Source organism: Salvia splendens, chromosome 3 (assembly GCF_004379255.2).
Source record: "Salvia splendens isolate huo1 chromosome 3, SspV2, whole genome shotgun sequence".
Classification (NCBI taxonomy): domain Eukaryota; kingdom Viridiplantae; phylum Streptophyta; class Magnoliopsida; order Lamiales; family Lamiaceae; genus Salvia; species Salvia splendens.
In genome coordinates this window covers 41,262,316-41,283,814 of record NC_056034.1, presented here as the reverse complement: position 1 = coordinate 41,283,814, position 21,499 = coordinate 41,262,316, and the positions used below count along the sequence as shown (strand labels likewise).

General features: G+C 35.0%; 1 protein-coding gene across 1 annotated transcript; it reads right to left on the bottom strand.

The window, feature by feature from the left end:
* Window positions 1–463: 463 nt before the first annotated feature.
* LOC121796092 lies at window positions 464–4,276 on the bottom strand. The gene is made up of 3 exons (XM_042194827.1): window positions 3,800–4,276; window positions 1,656–2,036; window positions 464–1,124 (listed from the first exon to the last, which is right to left on the bottom strand). Exons 1-3 carry the CDS (start codon window positions 4,206–4,208, stop codon window positions 757–759), a joined length of 1,158 nt encoding a protein of 385 aa, XP_042050761.1. The 5' UTR covers window positions 4,209–4,276; the 3' UTR covers window positions 464–756.
* Between the last annotated feature and the right edge of the window lie 17,223 nt (window positions 4,277–21,499).

Below are 21,499 nucleotides of genomic sequence, written 5' to 3'. Positions count from 1 at the left end.
GCAATTTAGTACAACTACAACTACTTCGATTATAAATTGGCGGCGGTCATCTGCCGGAGTGCGTCACCGCGTGCTTAGTTGCTAAGCACGGCGCTGCTGAGGGCAGCCTATGTGGCGGCTCCATGAAGATGCGTGCAAAAGCATGTAAATTAGTGAGTCCATTATGGCTCGCCACGTCACTTATTTTTTACTCCCTTCGTTCATGGCTTAAAGTTCCGCTTAACATGAGTGGTAAGAAATATGAAATAAATAGTGAATTCAGACATTATTTCGTGGGTGAAATTGTATATTATTTTAATACTCTGTATATTATTAATAAAAGTTACTCCATTCGTCCAACAATAAACTTTTTGTTTTACTATTTTCATTCGCCTACTAATAAACTTCCCATTTGTTTTTCAAATATGTTATGATATAGTTGTGCGGTGTAATGATCCCACTTAATTATATGATGGTGTAGTGATTTAAATGATGATAATCTTCTTATGAAAAGAGCAATCCTTCAATGTAAGATCTTGTTAACTACACACAACACAAACAATTAAGCAAACCAACAATCTACGTACCTAAATAGCCTAGCTAGCTATTGGGGATCCTAATATCACATTACTTAAAATCATTGCCCAACCTATAAAGTCGAGCTATTCAAAGTGAAATAAAACAACCCAAACAATGTTCCATCTCCTACGCACATTGCACGAACTTAAATATCAGTCATGTTACAAGAGAAACCAAACCACTAATTAAACTCAATCCTCACATATCCCTAAGTCTCCCATCACAATTCCCAAATCTTCCAAATATTTTTGCAAGAAATGAAAAGAGTGAAGCAAGACACCACATGGTCCATGAGAAGATGAAGGTGGTCCACTCTTTCAACCTCCATTTCGGAGGATGAGCTCTGTCCGCTTGAAGCAACGCCTTGTATACGGCTTCCGTGAGCGCGTACGCTGAGATCGGGTCGGAATCTTCCGCGAGCACCCATTGCTCGGCCATACATGGTATGTCGTAGACGCCATTCGTCTCAGGTATGCCCATGTACTCGCATATTTGAAGCCTCCCCTTGATCCTATCTTCGGGGGTCAGAGTGTCCCCGTGTGTTAGGATCAAGATCGGATTCTCATCTATTAAGAATATAAATGTCATGTTAAAATAAGTACTACTTATAGTTAGAGCTGTCACATTTTCGACATGACCTTGCCCGAGCCCATCAAGCCAAATGATGAATTTAGACCTAGCCCAATCCAGAAATCGGATAGTTTTTTTTTCTTAATAGGACCTATTTTGATACCTTTACTTATACATGTGAGATTTCACACATTGAACTTGTGAAGAAAATGTTATCAACTAAAATACCTAATGAGCACTTTCTATCATTAACTGATTTTAGAAGGGAACCTCACTAGAGTTTCATCGGTCTCTCCTTCACGTATCAGGTACGATTTAATGAATGAGAGAGTACCTAACCCAGTAAAATTTGACACTTACGGCATAGTACAAGATCCTAAATTCAACATAAATAAAAAATACTACTAGAGATTAAAAATTTCACACAAGAGACTTCATATATAAATTAATTAAAATGTAAAAAATCAGATTTGAACATATAATAAAGGTAAAAGAGGAGCTAGAGAATGATTATATTGAAGACTTACTTGAATTCTTGATGGGTGGGAAATGGAAGAGTGTTCTCAAGGCCACAATTGGCTCCAAATCACCAGATTTGAATGCTCTATGAATCTCTGATAAATCAGCCACAACCATAACAAAATTGACCTTTCTATTGATGTATCTTGAATTAGTGAACTCCATTGATTCATTGAGTTGAATTAACCCCTTGATGTTTTCATCACCAGCCCTTTTACAAGGCTGGTGATGTCTGACGCCGTCAGTCATCCACGTTGAGACCTCCTCGAGTCCTTCCTCCATGTGATTTTGGTCTAAACCCCGCGTGTCATACACGCAGAACCCACTCCTAGGTGACCTCAAGACGTTGTGTTCTTCTAGATACATTGTGGTGAAATTTGAAGATTCACCTACTCATATAGAAAGAACAAACATTTCATATGTATCGAATTAAACTCCTTCCGTTATAGAGAAGATGCATATGATAAAAATGTACTCCATCTGTCCCATTAGAAATGAAACGTTTTCCTTTTTGGTATGTCCCATTAAAAATGAAACGTTTCTAAAAATGGAAACAATACTCTCTCTACTTTTTCTTCTCTCTTACTTTACTCTCTCTTCATTAACTCACAAAACAATACTACATAAAATCATGTGCCGAAAAGTAAATGTTGCATATTTAATGGGACGGAGGGAGTATAGAACTTGTGGTAGAATAACGTTTTAAAATGAACAAATGCTAAAATTCACACACAAATATCTAGTAAATCTAGAAACTCCAAACTTATTGGTTAGAAGGAAAACATCTCTTATCAATTGAGTTGAGCCTTGACGTCATGTTATACCTACAACATGCCAATTAATAAATCTATAATCTCAACGAAAAATGAAAACCCTTCTTATTACGATAATAATGAGTCCTTTTACGATAACTGGCAAAAGATAAAACATGATGATTACACAAAAGCACTAAAAATATGTGTGAAAATAATCTTTAATTGTACCAATCACTTTCTTCAAACAGACTGCAGTAGTCAGTATTTTGCTTTGTAAGTGGGAAAAAAAGAAAATCATGAAAAGTGAGCCCCTTTTTTCCATACTAGCTAAGATAAAAACATGATGAACCCACAAATTAAAGCTCTGAAAAGATGAGTGTGAAATATATCTTTTAATAACTTATTGTTATAATAAATAATCGTAAAACACAGTGTGTGAAAAGAAAGGGCCCTTTTTACTAAATATGGATATGAATAGAAATTTATGCTAAATATTAATATTAATATAAATTTGTGCTCAATTTAGTATAGTTTTTGGACTCAAACTTTCAATCTATTGGTTAGAGGTTAAATATCTTACTAAGTTGTGCTTCTTCTTTCTCTTAGTACCACAACATGAAAAAGTACCATGACATTGTTTATTGTATGTTTGTAAAAATCTGGAAATGTATCACACCAAGCCTATATAAATATGTAGTATAAAGAATAACCATTTAACCCAATTAGCAAATCTATACTCATCACAAATATAAAACCCTTATTAAGTAAGGATATAATGAGCCTTTTTTTTATTATTATGGAGTACTTGCAAAAGATGAAACATTATGTGCACTTTCTCAAAACAGATAGATATCGCACTAGTCAGTAGACTCAGTACTGAGTGTTTGTGTGGAAAATAAAAGAGCCCTTTTTCATGTACAAGCTAAAGATAAATACATGATCAACTAACTCCTAAAATTAAATGTTGGTTAGTTTTATAAACTTTTTACATGTAATACTGAATTATTAAATTTTAATTTTTTTTATTATCTCATCTATTGAAACTCAAAACAATGTAATTTTATTCGACTAAATATTTCTTTTCTACTTTTCCCTTCTTATTTGAACGAATCATCGTTTTAAGATTGGTAAAATTTGTCATTTGGACGAGACAATTGAAAAAAAAATGAAGCTCTTGTTTCAGTCTCCCGTTTTCAAACGTTATTAAAAAGAATTTAACTAAATTTCATGATTTAAATGACTATTAACCCTTATTAAATCTTAAAAATGGATTAAGTGCAGTACAGAATTCAAACCGAATCGAAGCGAACCAAACCAAATCAAACACACAGTTAGTGAGTGGTATGTGTGAAATAGTTGAATATTGAAATGGTGGGGAATATAGTAGTAATATATACCTGATGTCTGAGCAAAAGGGATGAGGCCAAACCTACCAAGAACACCATACATGAGATTGATGAAAGAGCTTTTGCCAGAGGCTGTTAAGCCAGTTAACAAGATTGTGATGAGAGGTGGGATTTCCATATCCTCTCTCTCTATCCCACCAATTGGGAGGCAGAAATCCCCAGCTCTGTAGCTCAGAATCTTGTGCCTCAAGTCATTCAGCCCAGCGCCGCCGATGAATCCCAATCTCTCCATTTCTATCAAAAGCTTGATTCTTGGGGTGTGGTTTGCAGGGTCAGAAATGTCGATTTTGAAGTGGCCATCTTCGTCGAATTCTTGAGGGCTTCTCCACCAGTAATGGGATGGTTTTGGGGAGGCGGATTGCTCCTCGTCGCTGGAGAAGGTGAAGCAGTTCTTAATCATCTCTCTCTCACTATCACTCCCACACTCTCTTTGTACTTTACTATGTGAGTGTTTATTGGACCAGTGTTGTGTGATATATATTTTTATTTTATAGATACTCTCTATGGTTAACCTTCTTTGATTATTTAATTTGAATATCTGATCCATTATTTTACAGGTCAATAGTAGACTTTAAAAATGTCATCCTTGGACTAAGATGTAATAATATTTGTGGTACATTTTTACTATTCATCACAATTTTACACCAAAAATGCATTCAGGGCATGGAGTATTAGAAATGATATTTTCTTAGAATTTGAGTGTGTGAAATGATATTTTTTTCGTTTCACTTTTCCAATCACTTATGTCAAATCATCTTCTCTCTTTCTTTTAAACTTTTAGAAAATTAAAAACTAAGAAAATATCATACCCAATATTAGTGAGAGATAGAGAAAATATCATATGTAGAACTTAGATATTCCATTTTTATGAAGTCCAAAAATACCCTCTATTCCTTGAAGAGTATTTTTGATACAAAATTGTGATGATTAGTAAAAAAGTACCATGAATGTGATTACACCTTAGTCCAAAGACTATCTAAGATATTTTAAAGTTTAATGACTATTAGCGTGCAAAACACAAAGTTCAGTGATCATTTGTGTAGTTGGTTCAAAAGGAAAAAGGTGATTCACACTCTCATTGTTCGAACCATTATCATCAGCCTCATGGTGGGATTCATAATTGATATAAAAATATTGAGTGTGAAACAATAATCATAAAATATTGAGGGTGAAACAATAATCGTGACAAAGATCCACATTGGGGTTGCTCGAAATTGTGTTATGATGAATCGCCACATAAGTGTTATCTCATTAAATAAGTGCCGCTTACTCGTCGTAATTAATTCTTATGGGACAAATGTAAATATAGTAAAGTTATAGTCTAATATGCATGGTTTAATAATCATGTGATTAGCCAAAAATTAACTAATTAAAAATTATAGTCTAATATGCATGGTTCAAAAATCATGTGATTAGCCAACAATTAACTAAAAATTATGATTAAATTTTTATTAATGAAAAGCACCAAAAACAAAAAACACTCAAAAAAGGAAAGTGAAATGTCAGACTTTGAATTTTTGCTATCCACAAGTTTCCACTTTTCCGTTGATTGGGATAAGGGAAAACAATATTGTTTGGAATATAGTATAAACCACGTCAAAAATTATGATTATGATCCTGAAAATTATATACTCCTATTACAAAAAAATCATAATTTATTAATTTATTCCTCTCTCCAATAACAAAGCAGAATTTTATGATCTTGTTATTTTTGAAAAGTGAAAAAAGAGAAATACTAAAGTTAACTGTATGTACTCACAGATGGCGTGGGACATATGAATCATGTAATAAAAACAAGGGTTTCTAGGTACTTTCAGTTTTTTCTTGTTTTTCTCCTAAATTTTAAAATTTGAATATAAATGCATGAACTTTTGATGTTTTTTATTTTTCCCCAATATATAAAATCAAAATACATGGGGCAAATTAAAGCTTATGTGGCAATCAAAACTACACCAACATGTTTATATTAATTAAAAAATAATAAATATTAAGTCCACATCAGTCATCTTTCACCCTCCCTGCTCTTTCTTGTCGAGCTCTTCGTGAAGGCTGTGCCCGCTGCCGTCGGGATAACGACGGAGATGTTCGTGTCTCAAGTTCCAACCCGCTGCCTCTCGAAGATTACATACGCTCACGTGATGGAAATTCCAATGGTGGATGAGGAGTAGCGCCACAGATCAGCTTGTATGGCGGCGATGAGGAGCCATCTGCCGGCAGAGATCTCGCGCAGCCCGGGGGCACTTCCTCCTTCTAAGTGCTAAAGAATGTCGAAAAAGGAATCGCGAATGGACTCGATCAGGCGAGAGATCTTCCACCTTTGCACTCAATTCTTCCTCTTCCACGGAGAATTCTTCACGATCCTCTTCGCCTCGTCATCCCCATTGCAGAACGAGCACTGAGGCAAGTGGTGGTTTCCGTAGATGCTGTCGGGGTGCGCGTCGGCGGCGATCGCGTTCATGGCGCACTGCAATTGTGGAGATATTGGAAGGTGGAGGGGAAGATGCAGAGGGAGCTTGCGGAGGAGTGTGCTCACGCGGTGCGAGCTTCAATCTGAGCAAGGAGACGGCTGGTGGAGATGCAAACATCTCCGGCGTTGTCCCGAAGGCAGTGGGGTAGAGTCTTCTTGAAGAACTCGACAAGAAAGAGTGGGAAGAGTGTGGTCCATAAGAGATGGCTGATGTGAAATTCAAATTTATTGTTTTATTAATTAATATAAACATGTTGATTGCCACTTAAGCTTTAATTTGCCACGTGTATTTTGATTTTGGATATTGGGGAAAAATAAAAAATATCAAAAGTTCGTGCATTTATATTCAAAATTTAAAGTTTAGGGGAAAAATAAAAAAAACTTCAAGTTTATGTATTTATAGGCTAAAAACCCTAAAAACAAAAACAACTTATAGAAATCGGACGCAAAATTTGGAGTTATAAGACAATCTTACAAAACATTTATCTGATACGCATGAAGCTTCAAACATGAACCTTAATCAAAAAATTGTGATTTACCTTTCAAAAGTAAGAAAAATATAGACGATTCCCATTAATTTAATTAGAACAATGTTCAGAGAGAGCAAGATGTACTATCATTAAAAATTTTATTGTTACTAATATTGGTCTAACCAAGATCTAGAAAGGTAATGTTTTTCAAATAAAACTAATAAGTAATATACTCGATGTCTTATAAAAATAGACATTTTTATTCCATTTTGATATGTCTCATAAAAACAGTATATATTTTTTATTTTTAATAACTTTTGTCTCTCTGTTAAGATAGTACCTCATTCTTCACCAAATCTAATCATATTCTATTTCTATTTTTTTTAGGTAATAGAATAAAACGAATAAAGATTGCTTTATTTTTTTGAAATATGTGCCCATCCAACATGAAATTTGATCCGGGCTCGCTCAAAATTTGTGTGGGTTCATATTATGGAATCTAATATCCCACATTGATTGTGAAGGATTTTAGACCCAATAAGTTATCTCTCATATTATGTTAGTCTTTCATGATGTGTATTATATTTGATCTACTTAGTGCTTTCATTAGGAGCCTCAACGACTCAGAGAGGTGGCTTGCGGATGACCCTTGACAAACGCAGGCATAACCAATCAGGCCGTTTGAGAGTCAAATCAGAACAATGGTACGATAAACAACCAGACACGACCAACGAGAATTCGATAGCCTTGACCAACAAGGACATTCGGGAGCGACCCTGCGACTCAGAATGATGGCCAGACAAATGATCAGCCGAAACCAACATGGTGGTAACCGGTGAAGTGGTAGCATGACAAAGTACCAATTGTGAAAGAAAACTTTTGTATAATTATAAATTAAATAAACCCTCTCTCCTAATATGGAGTACTAATATTTTGAGATGGCGTGTAACAATTCAACAAATCAATCAACAAGCCTTTCCAATTTTATTTCCACATTTTTAAACTTAAAAGCAAACAAAAACATTCGAATAGTGATGAATCATTTTCACCCCTGCCTTTTTTAGGACAAAAATTATCAATAGACATTGAGACTACAGGGTATGCCCCTGCAATTTAATTTTGGATTCTTTCTAACTGTGACATCACGTGAAAAATGGCAAACGATGCCATGATACATAAATGAAACCCTAAATTTAATAACAAAGTACATATTTTTATATAACTCCAAATTTTTATATGTCTTGTAAAAGTAATCCATTTCCGAATTATCAATGTTAGATTGATTTGATTCTTATAATTGTAAGTAATAAGATTCTTCAAAACAAAGATAGTACTCCCAAGTCCTATAGGAATATGCACTATTAGTTAGACTCGAGTTTTAATACATATATTTGGTAAAGATAGAAGTATAAAGAAAAAGTTAATAAAATATTATTAATGAAATCTCACCTAAATAGAGAGAAAATAATTCCCAAATTTAATAGGTGCATATTTTTATGGGACGAACTAAAAAGAAAAGAATGCATATTCTTGTAGAATAGAGGGATATTCCAACTTTTCTTAAATATTATTTTCAAAATTTCAAAATTCATAGTACTACTTATATATACTCATCTAACACTGTATATATGAGTATATTATTTTTTATGAAGCATAAATGACATTTATAATTCATTATTAGTTTAGATAAATAAAATAGGCTTATTCAAACAAACATTTTTTATTCGCACCGCTTGGGTAGAGAAATTCTAATATAAAAATATTTAGCCAGGAGTACTACATTGCAATCAATCTTGAATAGTTAACACCTACCTAGTGTTTATTTTTGCTCAACCCATGTTTTTCAAACAAAGAAAAAAGAAACAGTCACGTATAGAACCTTACCATGATGAAGAAGGAAAAAGTCTCCCACTTTCGTAAACAAACCACACAAGTGAAATATGATCCGATCCGATCCGATCGATCAATATATATATATGGGAGTATTAATCTTCTTTTGCTTCCTTAGATTCAACTTTCTTCTTAATTTGGACAGTTAGATGTGATGGATGGAGGGACAAGATGAAATCCCATTTTTTGATCACGTGTTGCATTAGAGCATTAGCAATGGGGCGCCCTATAAGCCGTCTTAAAGGCTGCCCTAAGCATTTTCTTTATTTGAATATTTAAATAACTACAAAAATTGGAAAAAAACATTTCATTTCATTTAAAATTAATACATTACAATACGAATTAAAAAAAATACGCATTCTCAACGACGGCGGTTACGGGCCCAAACTTCTTAAACCATGTCGTTCATGAGCTGAGCATGGTCTCGTTGGTTGCGCATTGAGGCCTGTTTAGACAGAACCTCATTAAAGCCCGTCGGTAATCCTCGAACGTGGGGCGCGGTCGCCGTGCTGGAGCTAGATCCACCTTCATCATCGGCCCAATCGATGACGCTTCCACCTTCGTGTTCGACTATCATGTTGTGCAAGATTATGCACGCATACATGACATCGGCGATGACTTCCTTGAACCAGAGACGCGCCGGCCCTTTCACTATTGCCCACCGTGATTGGAGGCACACCAAATGCTCGCACCACATCCTTCCGCGCTGCCTCCTGCTTTTGCACAAATAAAACTCTCTTCTCACCCATTGGGCAGCTGATCGTCTTCAGAAAAACAGGCCACCTTGGGTATATGCCATCGGCCAAGTAGTACCTCATGTGATATTGGCGTCTGTTGGCATTGAACTCGATGGCCGGGCTGTTGCCATTGCATTGCTCGATGAAGAGGGTGGATGAATTGATGACGTTGATGTCGTTGTTCGACCCCGCTACACTGAAGTAAGCTACAAACGAGGTTTAAATAGACAAAAATTCAAAAAAAATGAAAACGCGTTGCATCGTCCGCGTCGCCCACAATGGGCGGACGATGCCCTATCGTCCGCAGACGATCTATAGGGCACGGACGATGCATCAGGCATCGTCCGCGCACCCACAATGGGCGGACGATGGCGGACCTGAGGCATCGGGCGGCCTATCGTCCGCCCCATTACGGATGCTCTTATAGGGTGGATTCTGTGCATTATAAGGGTAAACTAGTAAAACAACACAATTGAAAACCGCCCAAAACGGAAGGAGCAAAAATTAAGCGGGATTTGATACAATCTTCCATCTACTCACTCTCACTCTCACTCCAAACGTCTATCCCTCAAGTCACGTCTCTGCAACTCGTCTCCCAAAATTCCACCACTCTCCAAACCCTAGCCGCCACTGGAAGCAACCGGGTATCTCCAAAAAGTGATCGTTTTCCGTCGGTTTCACTTTCCAAATCGAACTCCCGTAGCGCGAGACCATATTGTTGAAGTCGTCGACAAGGTAGGGTTGGAAATAGTTTTTTTAGTAATAGCAACCGTAAAACGCCGATATTCACCGTCTACTAGTCGATTCCCCAATTTACATCCAAAAATTCAATGTTTTTTACCTATCCTTGGACGCGATTTTATGTAATCACAAATGTGTTTTCGTTTTGGTTAGGGTTTTGTCTTATGTGGAAGGTGTAATTATTTACTGGTTTACAATTGTGGATTGTGCGATTATTTAGATAAAATGTTTTCGGGATTTGATTTGTGGTTCGTCTCACAGATTTAACATAACGAAAAGAGGCCGACCATCAAGAGCTCAACCTACCCTGGCAGCAGGTAACCAATCTAGTTCATTTGCATGTAGAATTCCTACATTAGTTGTACATAAATTAGCATTCCTTTGTGCATTCTTCGACAAATCTTATAAATGGGTGGATGGGTGAATGTAAAATTCTTCTGTGCATTACTTGATTGCTTGGGTTCATTATTAAATAATGGTTACACATTATTCATCATGTAGTATCCATTATTTGACTGCTTGTGTACATGGGTGTTTGAGTGAATGCAGTATTCATGTGCGCATTATTTTATTGAATCTGGTCATTATTTATCCAGTAGTATACATTGTTTTTCAAGTATTAGGCATTATTTGACTGCTTGCAGAGTGACATGGGTGAAATGGTGAATGCAATATACCTATGTGCATTATTTGATTGAATATGTACATTATACAGCTAGTAGTTTACATTATTTACTAGGTATTGGGCATTATGGGACTGCTTGTGTACATAGGTTAAATGGTGAAACCACAACTCACAAATATGCTTGTATAATATTCCTTGGTGCATTCTTTGAATGAATCTGTGCATTTTTTAACCAGTAGTATACATTATGTATCAAATATTATGCATTATTATGTTCGTTATAATAATGTTCTGATGTTGTATGTTGATGATTCCACAGCATAGAAGCAACTACGACTGGACATCGACGAAGCAGTAGACGATGTAATTCCGATAGCACATAGTAATGCATCGGCAACCACCACACCAGCGAATAATGCCACATTAGCTGTGCAGTAATGTATAGTAAATGCGTTATAATGCATAGAGTAATGTATAAATATACGGGCTGTAATGTACAATACAGATCTTTGTAATTATACATGTTTGTGTTGTACGTGGAGTCAAAGGCCACAATATCACCAAATATGTGGTAATTCCTCTTCATCAAACCGTCACACCAAAAGAGAGCAACCAACTAGTTGGTAGCATTAACTTCGTAATGATATGTGAACGCCTCAAACATTTCCATCTTCTTAGCCATATCATCCAACACCATTTGCACATTAAATCCATGAGCGTATGCTTTAATGTCTCGAGAAGCAATATCCCCGACAGTGAAACCGACAAGGTCAAACCCTCCGAGAATTTCCTTAAACACCTTAAAGGTAAGTGTGGGGCCTATATTAGCCCTGGAACAGTCAAGAATGAATTTGTGATGTACATCATCCAACTTTTGATTAATTGCCATAAATTGCTGATGCTCTGACTTAACCATATAATGGTTATGAGCCTCGTTGAACTCCTGAATAATATAACCTGCTAATCCTCCTTTAGAGAAGAACTTGAACGAAATACCTGCTTTACAACCACAACGTTTGGATAAACGTATGCGCTTCATAGAAAAACCAGACCGTGCATTCAATTGGTCATCCTCGTTCGACTTTTTCTGGCATTCCCTATTGCATTCAATATAATACCAGGTTGTGACATCGTCCGCCTTCCGCATCCCTTGTTTGCGAGTATCAAAACCAACAGTGCGGGCATATAAATCGTAAAAAGCGAAAGCAAAATCTAGGGATTGGAATTTCTGACCGACAACGGGCTTCAAATCAGGAGAACATTCAGGTACAACCACCACTATATATAATCGAGATATAAACGGGTCAGTAAACATATACATTACAGCTCATAACTCTTCCAGTACTCAAACTAAAATAACCATTATTGAGTAATATATGCACATTATGTAAATTAGTTGAAACTACTCCCTAGCCGAGATGATATCTAAGCCCTCGTTGAATGACTGAAACTCGTGGACTTTCGTAATGATTTTGTTATTTACTATATACTAGACCCTATCCCGAAGGATTGCTAAACCCTTGGGGAAACAACAAACGTGCGCCGAACAATCAAACACGGCTAAACTTAAATAAAAATGGTCAGCAAACATTTACATTACAGATCACAAATCGTTCATTACAGAAGCAAAAACAACCATTAAATAATAATATATGTTCATTATGTGTATCAGTTAAAAACTACTACCTAGCCGATAAGATTTCTAAACCCTAGATGAATGACTGAAACTCGTAGACTTTGACGACGGTTAAATACTTACTACATACTACACCCTAGTCCGAAGGATTGCTAAACCCTTGGGGAAAACAAGAAACGTGTACCAAACAATCAAACTCGGCCACACTTAAATTAAACTGGTCAACAAACATTTACATTACAGCTCACAAATTGTCAATTATAGAAACTAAAGTAACCATTACATAATAATATATGTACATTATGTCATTCAGTTAAAAACTACTACCTAGCCGATATGATTTCTAAACCCTAGATTAATGACCGAAACTCGTGGACTTTGACGACAGTTTTAATACGTACAACATACTACCCCCTAGCCCCAAGGATTGCTAAACCCTTGGGGAAACACAAGAAACGTGCACCGATATATACTCACGAATTTGTGTAACAAAACAAAACATAACATACGATGGATTACTCAAGCAAATCAGTATTTCAGTTAACAACTAGCATTGAAAATCATTGCAGACCAAAAAATACTTACCTTCTTCCATTGTTCAGTAAAACGTAAGCGATGACTGAGGCCACCCACAAATCCATGTCGTTAGAGAATAAATAAACACACGGTTTTGTTCGATTATGAAAAACAACAACGAATTTAGGACCTTCAAGTGTTCAAAGGAGAACAGACGCTGAAATTTAATGGAGAAACGACAGATTGCATCGTGAAATCATTGACAGAAACCGCTGAGATTTTGGAAGAGAAAATAAAGGAAGTTACCATAACAAATACATTTGTGTATCCCAATTTTAACCTTTTCGATTTTTTTAATAAATAAAATTAAATTCATGTGGCATTACTTTGGGCCATCTGATCTTGATATTGAATTGCCGAGATTGAAAAGAACAATAGAACAAAATATGTAAAATGGATATGAATACATCCCTATATATATATGTGTGTGTGTGTGTGTGTGTGTGTGTGTGTGTGTGTGATCAAATACTAACTTTTTATAGCAATAACTAATAACTAAATATCAAATTTATATATTAAAAATATCAACACAAAGACATAAATTTATCAATCTTTCTTGTGTTGATAAATTATGTCTTTGTATTGATATTTAAATTTACATGTTGTATTGATATAACTTTTTGTGTTGATAATTTTAATACACAATATTGAAAGTTATTAGTTATTACTATAAATTAGTTAACACACTAACGCAACCCTATATATATATATATATAGGGTAGTGTTAATCTCATTTTCTTCCCTTAGATTTAAGTTCCTTCTTAATTTGGGTCGTTGGATTTGGTGGATGGAGGGACCGGATGAAATCCCATTTTTTAATCCCGTGATGCATTATATGTTGGATTTTGTGCATTATAAGGGTAAACTAGTAAAACAACTAAATTGAAAACCGCCCAAAACGGAAGGAGCAAATTTTCAGCGGGATTTTGATACAACCTTCCATCTACTCACTCTCTCCCTCTCACTCCAAACGTCTATCCCTCTCTCCACATCTCTGCAATTCGTCTTCCCATTTTCCACCACTCTTCAAACCCTAGCCGCCACTATTTTTCGTCGGGTACCTCCAGAAAATGATCGTTTTCGTCGGTTTCACTCTCCAACTCTCACTCCGGTAGCGCGCTAACAAATTGTTGAAGGCGTCGACAAGGTAGGGTTGCAAAAGGTTTCTATGGTGTTCGATGTTAATTTGAAGAAAATGGGGTGGGATGAATTGTTGATGGTAAATTGATGTGATTTCCTTTTGAAATTATGTATAGGAATCCCACCGGATCAGAAGCAATTGATTTTCGCCGGAAAGCAGCTTGAAGATGGCCTAACAATTGCCGATTACAACATACAGAAAGGTAATTCTCTCTCTCCATTTCTAGATTTAGTTATGCTGTTACGCTCTGTATTCTGATTAGTGGAGTGATGAATAATTCTGTAGAGCCGACTCTGCATTTGGTATTGAGGCTTAGGAGAGGTATCATTGAGCCTTCGCTTATGGCATTGGCTAGGATCTACATCAAGTAGTCTTCGTTTGCGCATTCATCGACAAATTTTATAAATGGGTGGAAGGGTGAATGTAAAATTCTTGTGTGCATTATTTGATTGCTTGGGACATTATTAATTAATGATTACACATTATTTATCATGTATTATCCATTATTTGACTGCTTGTGTACATGAGTGATTGGGTGAATGCAATATTCATGTGCGCATTATTTGATTGAATATGTGCATTATTTATCTAGTAGTATACATTATTCATCATGTATTAGGCATTATTTGACTGCTTGTGTACATGGGTGATTGGATGAATGCAATATTCCCGTGCGCATTATTGGATTGAATCTGTCCATTGTTTATGTAGTAGTATACATTATTTATCAATTATTAGGCATTATTTGACTGTTTGCTGAGGGACGTGGGTGAGTGGGTGAATGCAATATTCCTCTGTGCATTATTTGATTGAAACTGTACATTATATAGCTAGTACTTTACATTATTTATCAAGTAATAGGCATTATGTGACTGTTTGTGTACATAGGTGCATGAGTGAAAACCAGAATTCCCAAAGCTGCTTGTATAATATTCCTTTGTGCATATCTGATTGAATTTGTACATTATTTAACTAATAGTATAAATTATGTATCAAATATTATGCATTATTTGGCTGCTTGTGTAAATATGTGAATGAGTGAAAGTCATATTCCTTTGTGCATTATTTGATTGCTTCTGTACACAATTTATCAAGTATTAAACATTATTTACCAATTATTATGCATTAATTGACTGCTTGTGTACATGTGTGAATGGTGCATTATATGTACATTATGTGTATGGGTAAAAACTACTCCCTAGCCGAGATGATATCTGAACCCTAGATGAATAAGTGAAACTTGTGCATTCAATTGGTCATCCTCGTTCGACTTCTTCTTGCCTTCCCTATTGCATACAACATAATACGAGGTTGTAACGTCGTCCGTCTCTAGGGATTGGAATTTCTGACCGTTGTACATTATTTAGTTATTTCTATGCATTATTTATCTTGATTTATGCATCATTAGACTGTTATTGTACATGAGTCTAAGAATGAATGCAATATTTGTATGTTCATTACTTGAGTGATTCTATACATTATTTGACTATTTGAATGCATTATTTATCTTGTTTTATGCATCACGTGGTTGTTGTCGTACATACTAGACCCTAGCCCCTAGGCTTGTTAAACCCTTAGGGAAAACAAGAAACGTGCGCCAAACATCGAAACACGACACAACTTAAATTAAACGGGTCAGGATAAATATTCATTCCATATTACAAATAATGCATGACAGAAACTAAACTACGCATTATACTACACTAAAATGTACATTATGTATCTCTGTTTTAAAAAATACCTACGCGCTATGCATGTGCAACCCGAGATGAATTACTGCAGCTCGTGTATTTGGACAACGTTTTTAAGACTTAAAACATACTACACCCTAGCCCTTGGGCTTGTTAAACCCTTAGGGAAAACAAGAAACGTGCGCCAAACATCGAAACACGGCACAACTTAAATGAAACGGGGCAGGATAAATGTTCATTACATATCACAAATAATGCATTAAAACTACGCATTACACTACATAATATGTACATTATGTATATCTGTTTTAAAATATACCTACGCGTTATGCATGTGTAACCCCAGACGAATTACTCCAGCTCGTGTATTTGGATAACGTTTTTTAGACTTAGAAACATACTACACCCTAGCCCCTAGGCTTATCAAACCCTTAGGGAAAACAAGAAACGTTCGCCAAACAACGACACACAACACAACTTAAATTAAACGGGTGAGAATAAATGTTCATTACATATCACAAATAATGCATTATAGAATCTAAACTACGCATTATACTATACAAAATTTACATTATGTGCAACCCCAAACGAATTACTGCAGCTCGTGTATTTGGACAACGTTTATTAGACTTAGAACATACTACACCCTAGCCCCTAGGCTTGTTAAACCCTTAGGGAAAACAAGAAACGTGCGCCAAACATCGAAACACGACACAACTTAAATTAAACGCGTCAGTATAAATGTTCATTACATATCACAAATAATGCGTTACAAATAATAAACTACGCATTATACTATACAATATGTACACTATTGTGCATCAACGACCGAGTTCACGTTCACTAGCACTTCAAAGTCCCCGAGTTGAACCATTCAACTCACCAGTGCAACCTCTTCTACCGCCGCGTTTCGCTCTACCTCACCTCCCTCCCGTCACTCGAGGACTCCGATTTCACCAACCTCTCCGTCGGTAAAAAATCAAACGAAATCGTTTTATCGCTCGACGACAATCAGACGATCCACGACGATTTCCTCGGCGCGAGAGTCTCGTGGGTGAATCGAGTTGAGAGAGACGGCGGAAGCCGGAGCATTAGGCTCCTATTGCCCCCTTCTTCCATCGTTTAAAGAAAAACGAAATCAATTGTTATTTTTCATGAACAACTTTAAACCGTGGATTAGAAAACCAAACAACAATTTAGGAATGACAAATTCTTCAATGGAGAAGTCACACTGAAAATTTCGATAGAGAAGAAATAGAGAAGAACGCTGAAAATTTCGATAGAGAAGAAAGAGAGAAGAAAGATTGAAGCGTGAATCAATAAGCAGAATAAATTAGATTATTTATTTACCAAAGTTAAAAATGAGTGAATCAAGGAATGTAATTAACCGCCTAAAACTATTACTCCCAAAACTGCCCTTTTTCTTATTAAAATAATGATTTTATTAATAATAGGAGCATGAATCTAGGCCATTAGATCACCATAAATCAACTCATAAGATTAAGAAGGAGAAAGGAGGAATTATGAGAAAAGGATTTGAATACAACTCTATATATATAGGGGTGCATTATAATGATAACTCCAATTTGTGTGATAACCCTATAACTAAATCTCCACCACACATTTTAAAAATATGTGGTCTGGATTTAATCTAACAAAACTATCATATTTCGAATATATTAAGGGCAAAATTGTCATTTCGTTATAAAATTTGGCGGGTAAGAAGAAAAGTGAATTAAACACTGCATTCAATTTCTCTCACACTCAAACCCTCCGAATCGCATTTCAAACCCTTGCTTCTTCAGTTTCGAAGGAAAAATCATCCAAATTCTGGAATATGTCGAAGGAAAACGCTCAAGCATCATCGAAGGAAGGCTGGATGAAGTTTATTACTTATTTCACTTTTGTTTTTGCTCGATTTTATCATTTTGCCAGAGATTCTCGTTTTTTTAGATTCTATAGTTTTTTAGTGTAGATTTAGAGTTACATATGACAGCATGATGAATTTACTTTGAATTTACTTCATACTTGGTTTTGTATCATCAATTCATACCTTATTCCATGATGAATTATTGTTTTAAATTATAAAATGATAGTTTCAGGGGATAAAATGATAGTTTCAAATGATAAAATGATACCAGAGATAGAAATCAGCTGCTTCTACTAATGTATTGAATTTCATACCAATCATTGGCTTCAAAGCATCATCACAAACAGGAATGTACATACCTACAAATCAGTAAAACTATCATTTTATCAACTCAGAGTATCACTCTATCCGGCAAAACTATCATTTTATCAACTCAGAGTATCATTCTATCCGGCAAAACTATCATTGTATGCAGTAAATCTAACATTTACAAGCCAAAAGTATCATGTTAACACATAATCGGCAATGCATAATATAATTACATAATATCATGAACTGATTTGTTTCCCAGTTTACGAATGTCAAAACCAACTGAACGAGCATAATGTTCATAGAAATCAGCTGCTTCTACTAATGTATTGAATTTCATACCAATCATTGGCTTCAAAGCATCATCACAAACAGGAATGTACATACCTACAAATCAATAAAACTATCATTTTATCAACTCAGAGTATCATTCTATCCGGCAAAACTATCATTTTATCAACTCAGAGTATCATTCTATCCGACAAAACTATCATTGTAAGCAGGAATGTACATACCTACAAATCAATAAAACTATCATTTTATCAACTCAGAGTATCATTCTATCCGGCAAAACTATCATTTTATCAACTCAGAGTATCATTCTATCCGGCAAAACTATCATTCTATGCAGTAAACCTAACATTAATAAGCCAAAAGTATCATGTTAACACACAATCGGCAATGCATAATATGTCATTTTGTCAGGTTAAGGCATCATTTTATCAACTTATATGCAAAATTGAAAACATCTTCCCGGTCACAATTATGCGAGAAATATGGAAACAAAATCTAGAGGTTATGGAATAATGAACCAAATCGGAAGAAAATCTGGAGCCTATGTAAATAAAATAGGCGAGAAATATGGAAACAAAATCGCTGAGAAGAGAGAATCAAACTGAGAGAGAGTGAAAGAATGGAGCGAAATTTAGAAATTAAATGAGGGAAATGACATATTTACCCTCTGCGCTTTTTTTATAAAGTAAATCTAAGTTTGAATCTCAGCCACAAGATTAGAAAATATGTGTGGTTCAGATTTAGTTATAGAGTTATTACGTGATTTGAGGGTTATCATATGATCACAACTCTATATATATATATATAGTCGTGATCATATGATAACCCCTAAATATCGTAATAACCCTATAACCAAATCTGGACCACACATATTTCTAATCATGCGGTTGAGATTCAAACTTAGATTTACTTCATAAAAAAGCGCGGGGTAAAACAGTCATTTCTCTCATTTAATTTCTGAATTTTGCCAAATATCACGTAAAATGATAAAATGATAGGTTTATTGCATAGAATGATAGTTTTGAGATTCAAACTTAGATTTACTTCGTAAAAAAAAGCGCGGGGGTAAAACTGTCATTTCTCTCATTTAATTTCTGAATTTCGCCAAATATCACGTAAAATGATAAAATGATAGGTTTATTGCATAGAATGATAGTTTTGCCGGATAGAATGATACTCTGAGTTGATAAAATGATACTTTTAACTGACTGATAAAATGATAGGTTTATTGCATAGAATGATAGTTTTGCCGGATAGAATGATACTCTGAGTTGATAAAATGATACTTTTGACTTACTGATAAAATGATAGATTTATTGCATAGAATGATAGTTTTGCCGGAAAGAATGATACTCTGAGTTGATAAAATGATACTTTTGACTGACTGATAAAATGATAGATTTATTGCATAGAATGATAGTTTTGCCGGAAAGAATGATACTCTGAGTTGATAAAATGATACTTTTGACTGACTGATAAAATGATAAAATGATAGGTTTATTGCATAGAATGATAGTTTTGCCGGATAGAATGATACTCTGAGTTGATAAAATGATACTTTTAGCTTATAAATGTTAGGTTTACTGTATAAAATGATAGTTTTGCCGGATAGAATGATACTTTCAGCCGATAGAATGATAGTTTTGCCGGGTAGAATGATACTTCCAGCCGAAAGAATGATAGGTATTTTTGGTGTATAAAATAACATTTTTGTTTAATAAAATGATACTTTTACCTGATAAAATGATAATCTAAGCGGATAAAATTACAGAAACCTTATAAAAATGATAGTTTTTCCGGATAGAATGATACTCTGAGTTGATAAAATGATACTTTTAGCTTATAAATGTTAGGTTTACTGCATAAAATGATAGTTTTACCGGATAGAATGATACTTTCATAGAATGATACTTTCAGCCGATAGAATGATAGGTATTTTTGGTGTATAAAATGACATTTTTGTTTAATAAAATGATACTTTTACCTGATAAAATGATAATCTAAGCGGATAAAATGACAGTAACCTTATAAAAATGATAGTTTAGCTAAAGAAATTGCATATAAGGTGATAAAATGATACTTTAAAGTGACAAAATGACATAAAACTGATAAAATGATAGTTTTTCCGGATATAATGATACTTTCAGCCGATAGAATGATAGTTTTGTCGGGTAGAATGATACTTTCAGCCGATAGAATGATAGGTATTTTTGGTGTATAAAATGACATTTTTGTTTAATAAAATGATACTTTTACCTGATAAAATGATAATCTAAGCGGATAAAATGACAGTAACCTTATAAAAATGATAGTTTAGCTGAATAAATTGCATATAAGCTGATAAAATGATACTTTAACGTGACAAAATGACATAAAACTGATAAAATGATAGTTTTTCGGGATAAAATGATACTTTGAGTTGATAAAATGATACTTTTGACTGACTGATAAAATGATAAAATGTTAGGTTTATTGCATAGAATTATAGTTTTCCCTGATAGAATGATACTCTGAGTTGATAAAATGATACTTTTGACTGACTGATAAAATGATAAAATGAGCGAAATTCAGAAATTAAATGAGCGAAATTTGGATACGTAAATTTTATCATGAGCGAAATGATATATTTACCCCGCACTTTTTTTTTATGAAGTAAATCTAAGTTTGAATATCAACCACGTGATTTTAAAAATGTGTGGTCCAGATTTGGTTATAGGGTTATTAAGAAAATTGGGGTTATCATTATAATGCACCCCCATATATATATATATATATATATATATATATATATATATATATATATAGGGTAGTGATCTATGGCAAACACCCCTTAACCAAATAACTAGAGAACAAATCATAGCCACAAGATCAATAAAATCAAGGGCTATTATTAATACATGTAATTTTTGAATTTAAAGGAGAAATTAGTTCCCCTATCACTAATTTACTTCATAATAACAAGGCGGGGGTATAATGGTCATTGCACATATAAATTTAGGGTTAAACTCTAATTAGTCGCTCATTCCTGAAAATCATTTCTCCCGCTCTTCTATTTTCTTCTCTTCTCTACTCTCTTCTTCTCGTTGAGGGAGGTGGCGGTGGGGCTGTAGAGGAGCGAGAGAAGTTTTTATGGGTGGTGAGGTCGTCGCTGACGGAGGAGCAGGCGGCATCTGAAGCCGCCGGAGCCAGATTTGGAGGAGCTGCTGCCGGCGGGGTTCGTGGAGCGGATGGGGGAGAGGGATGG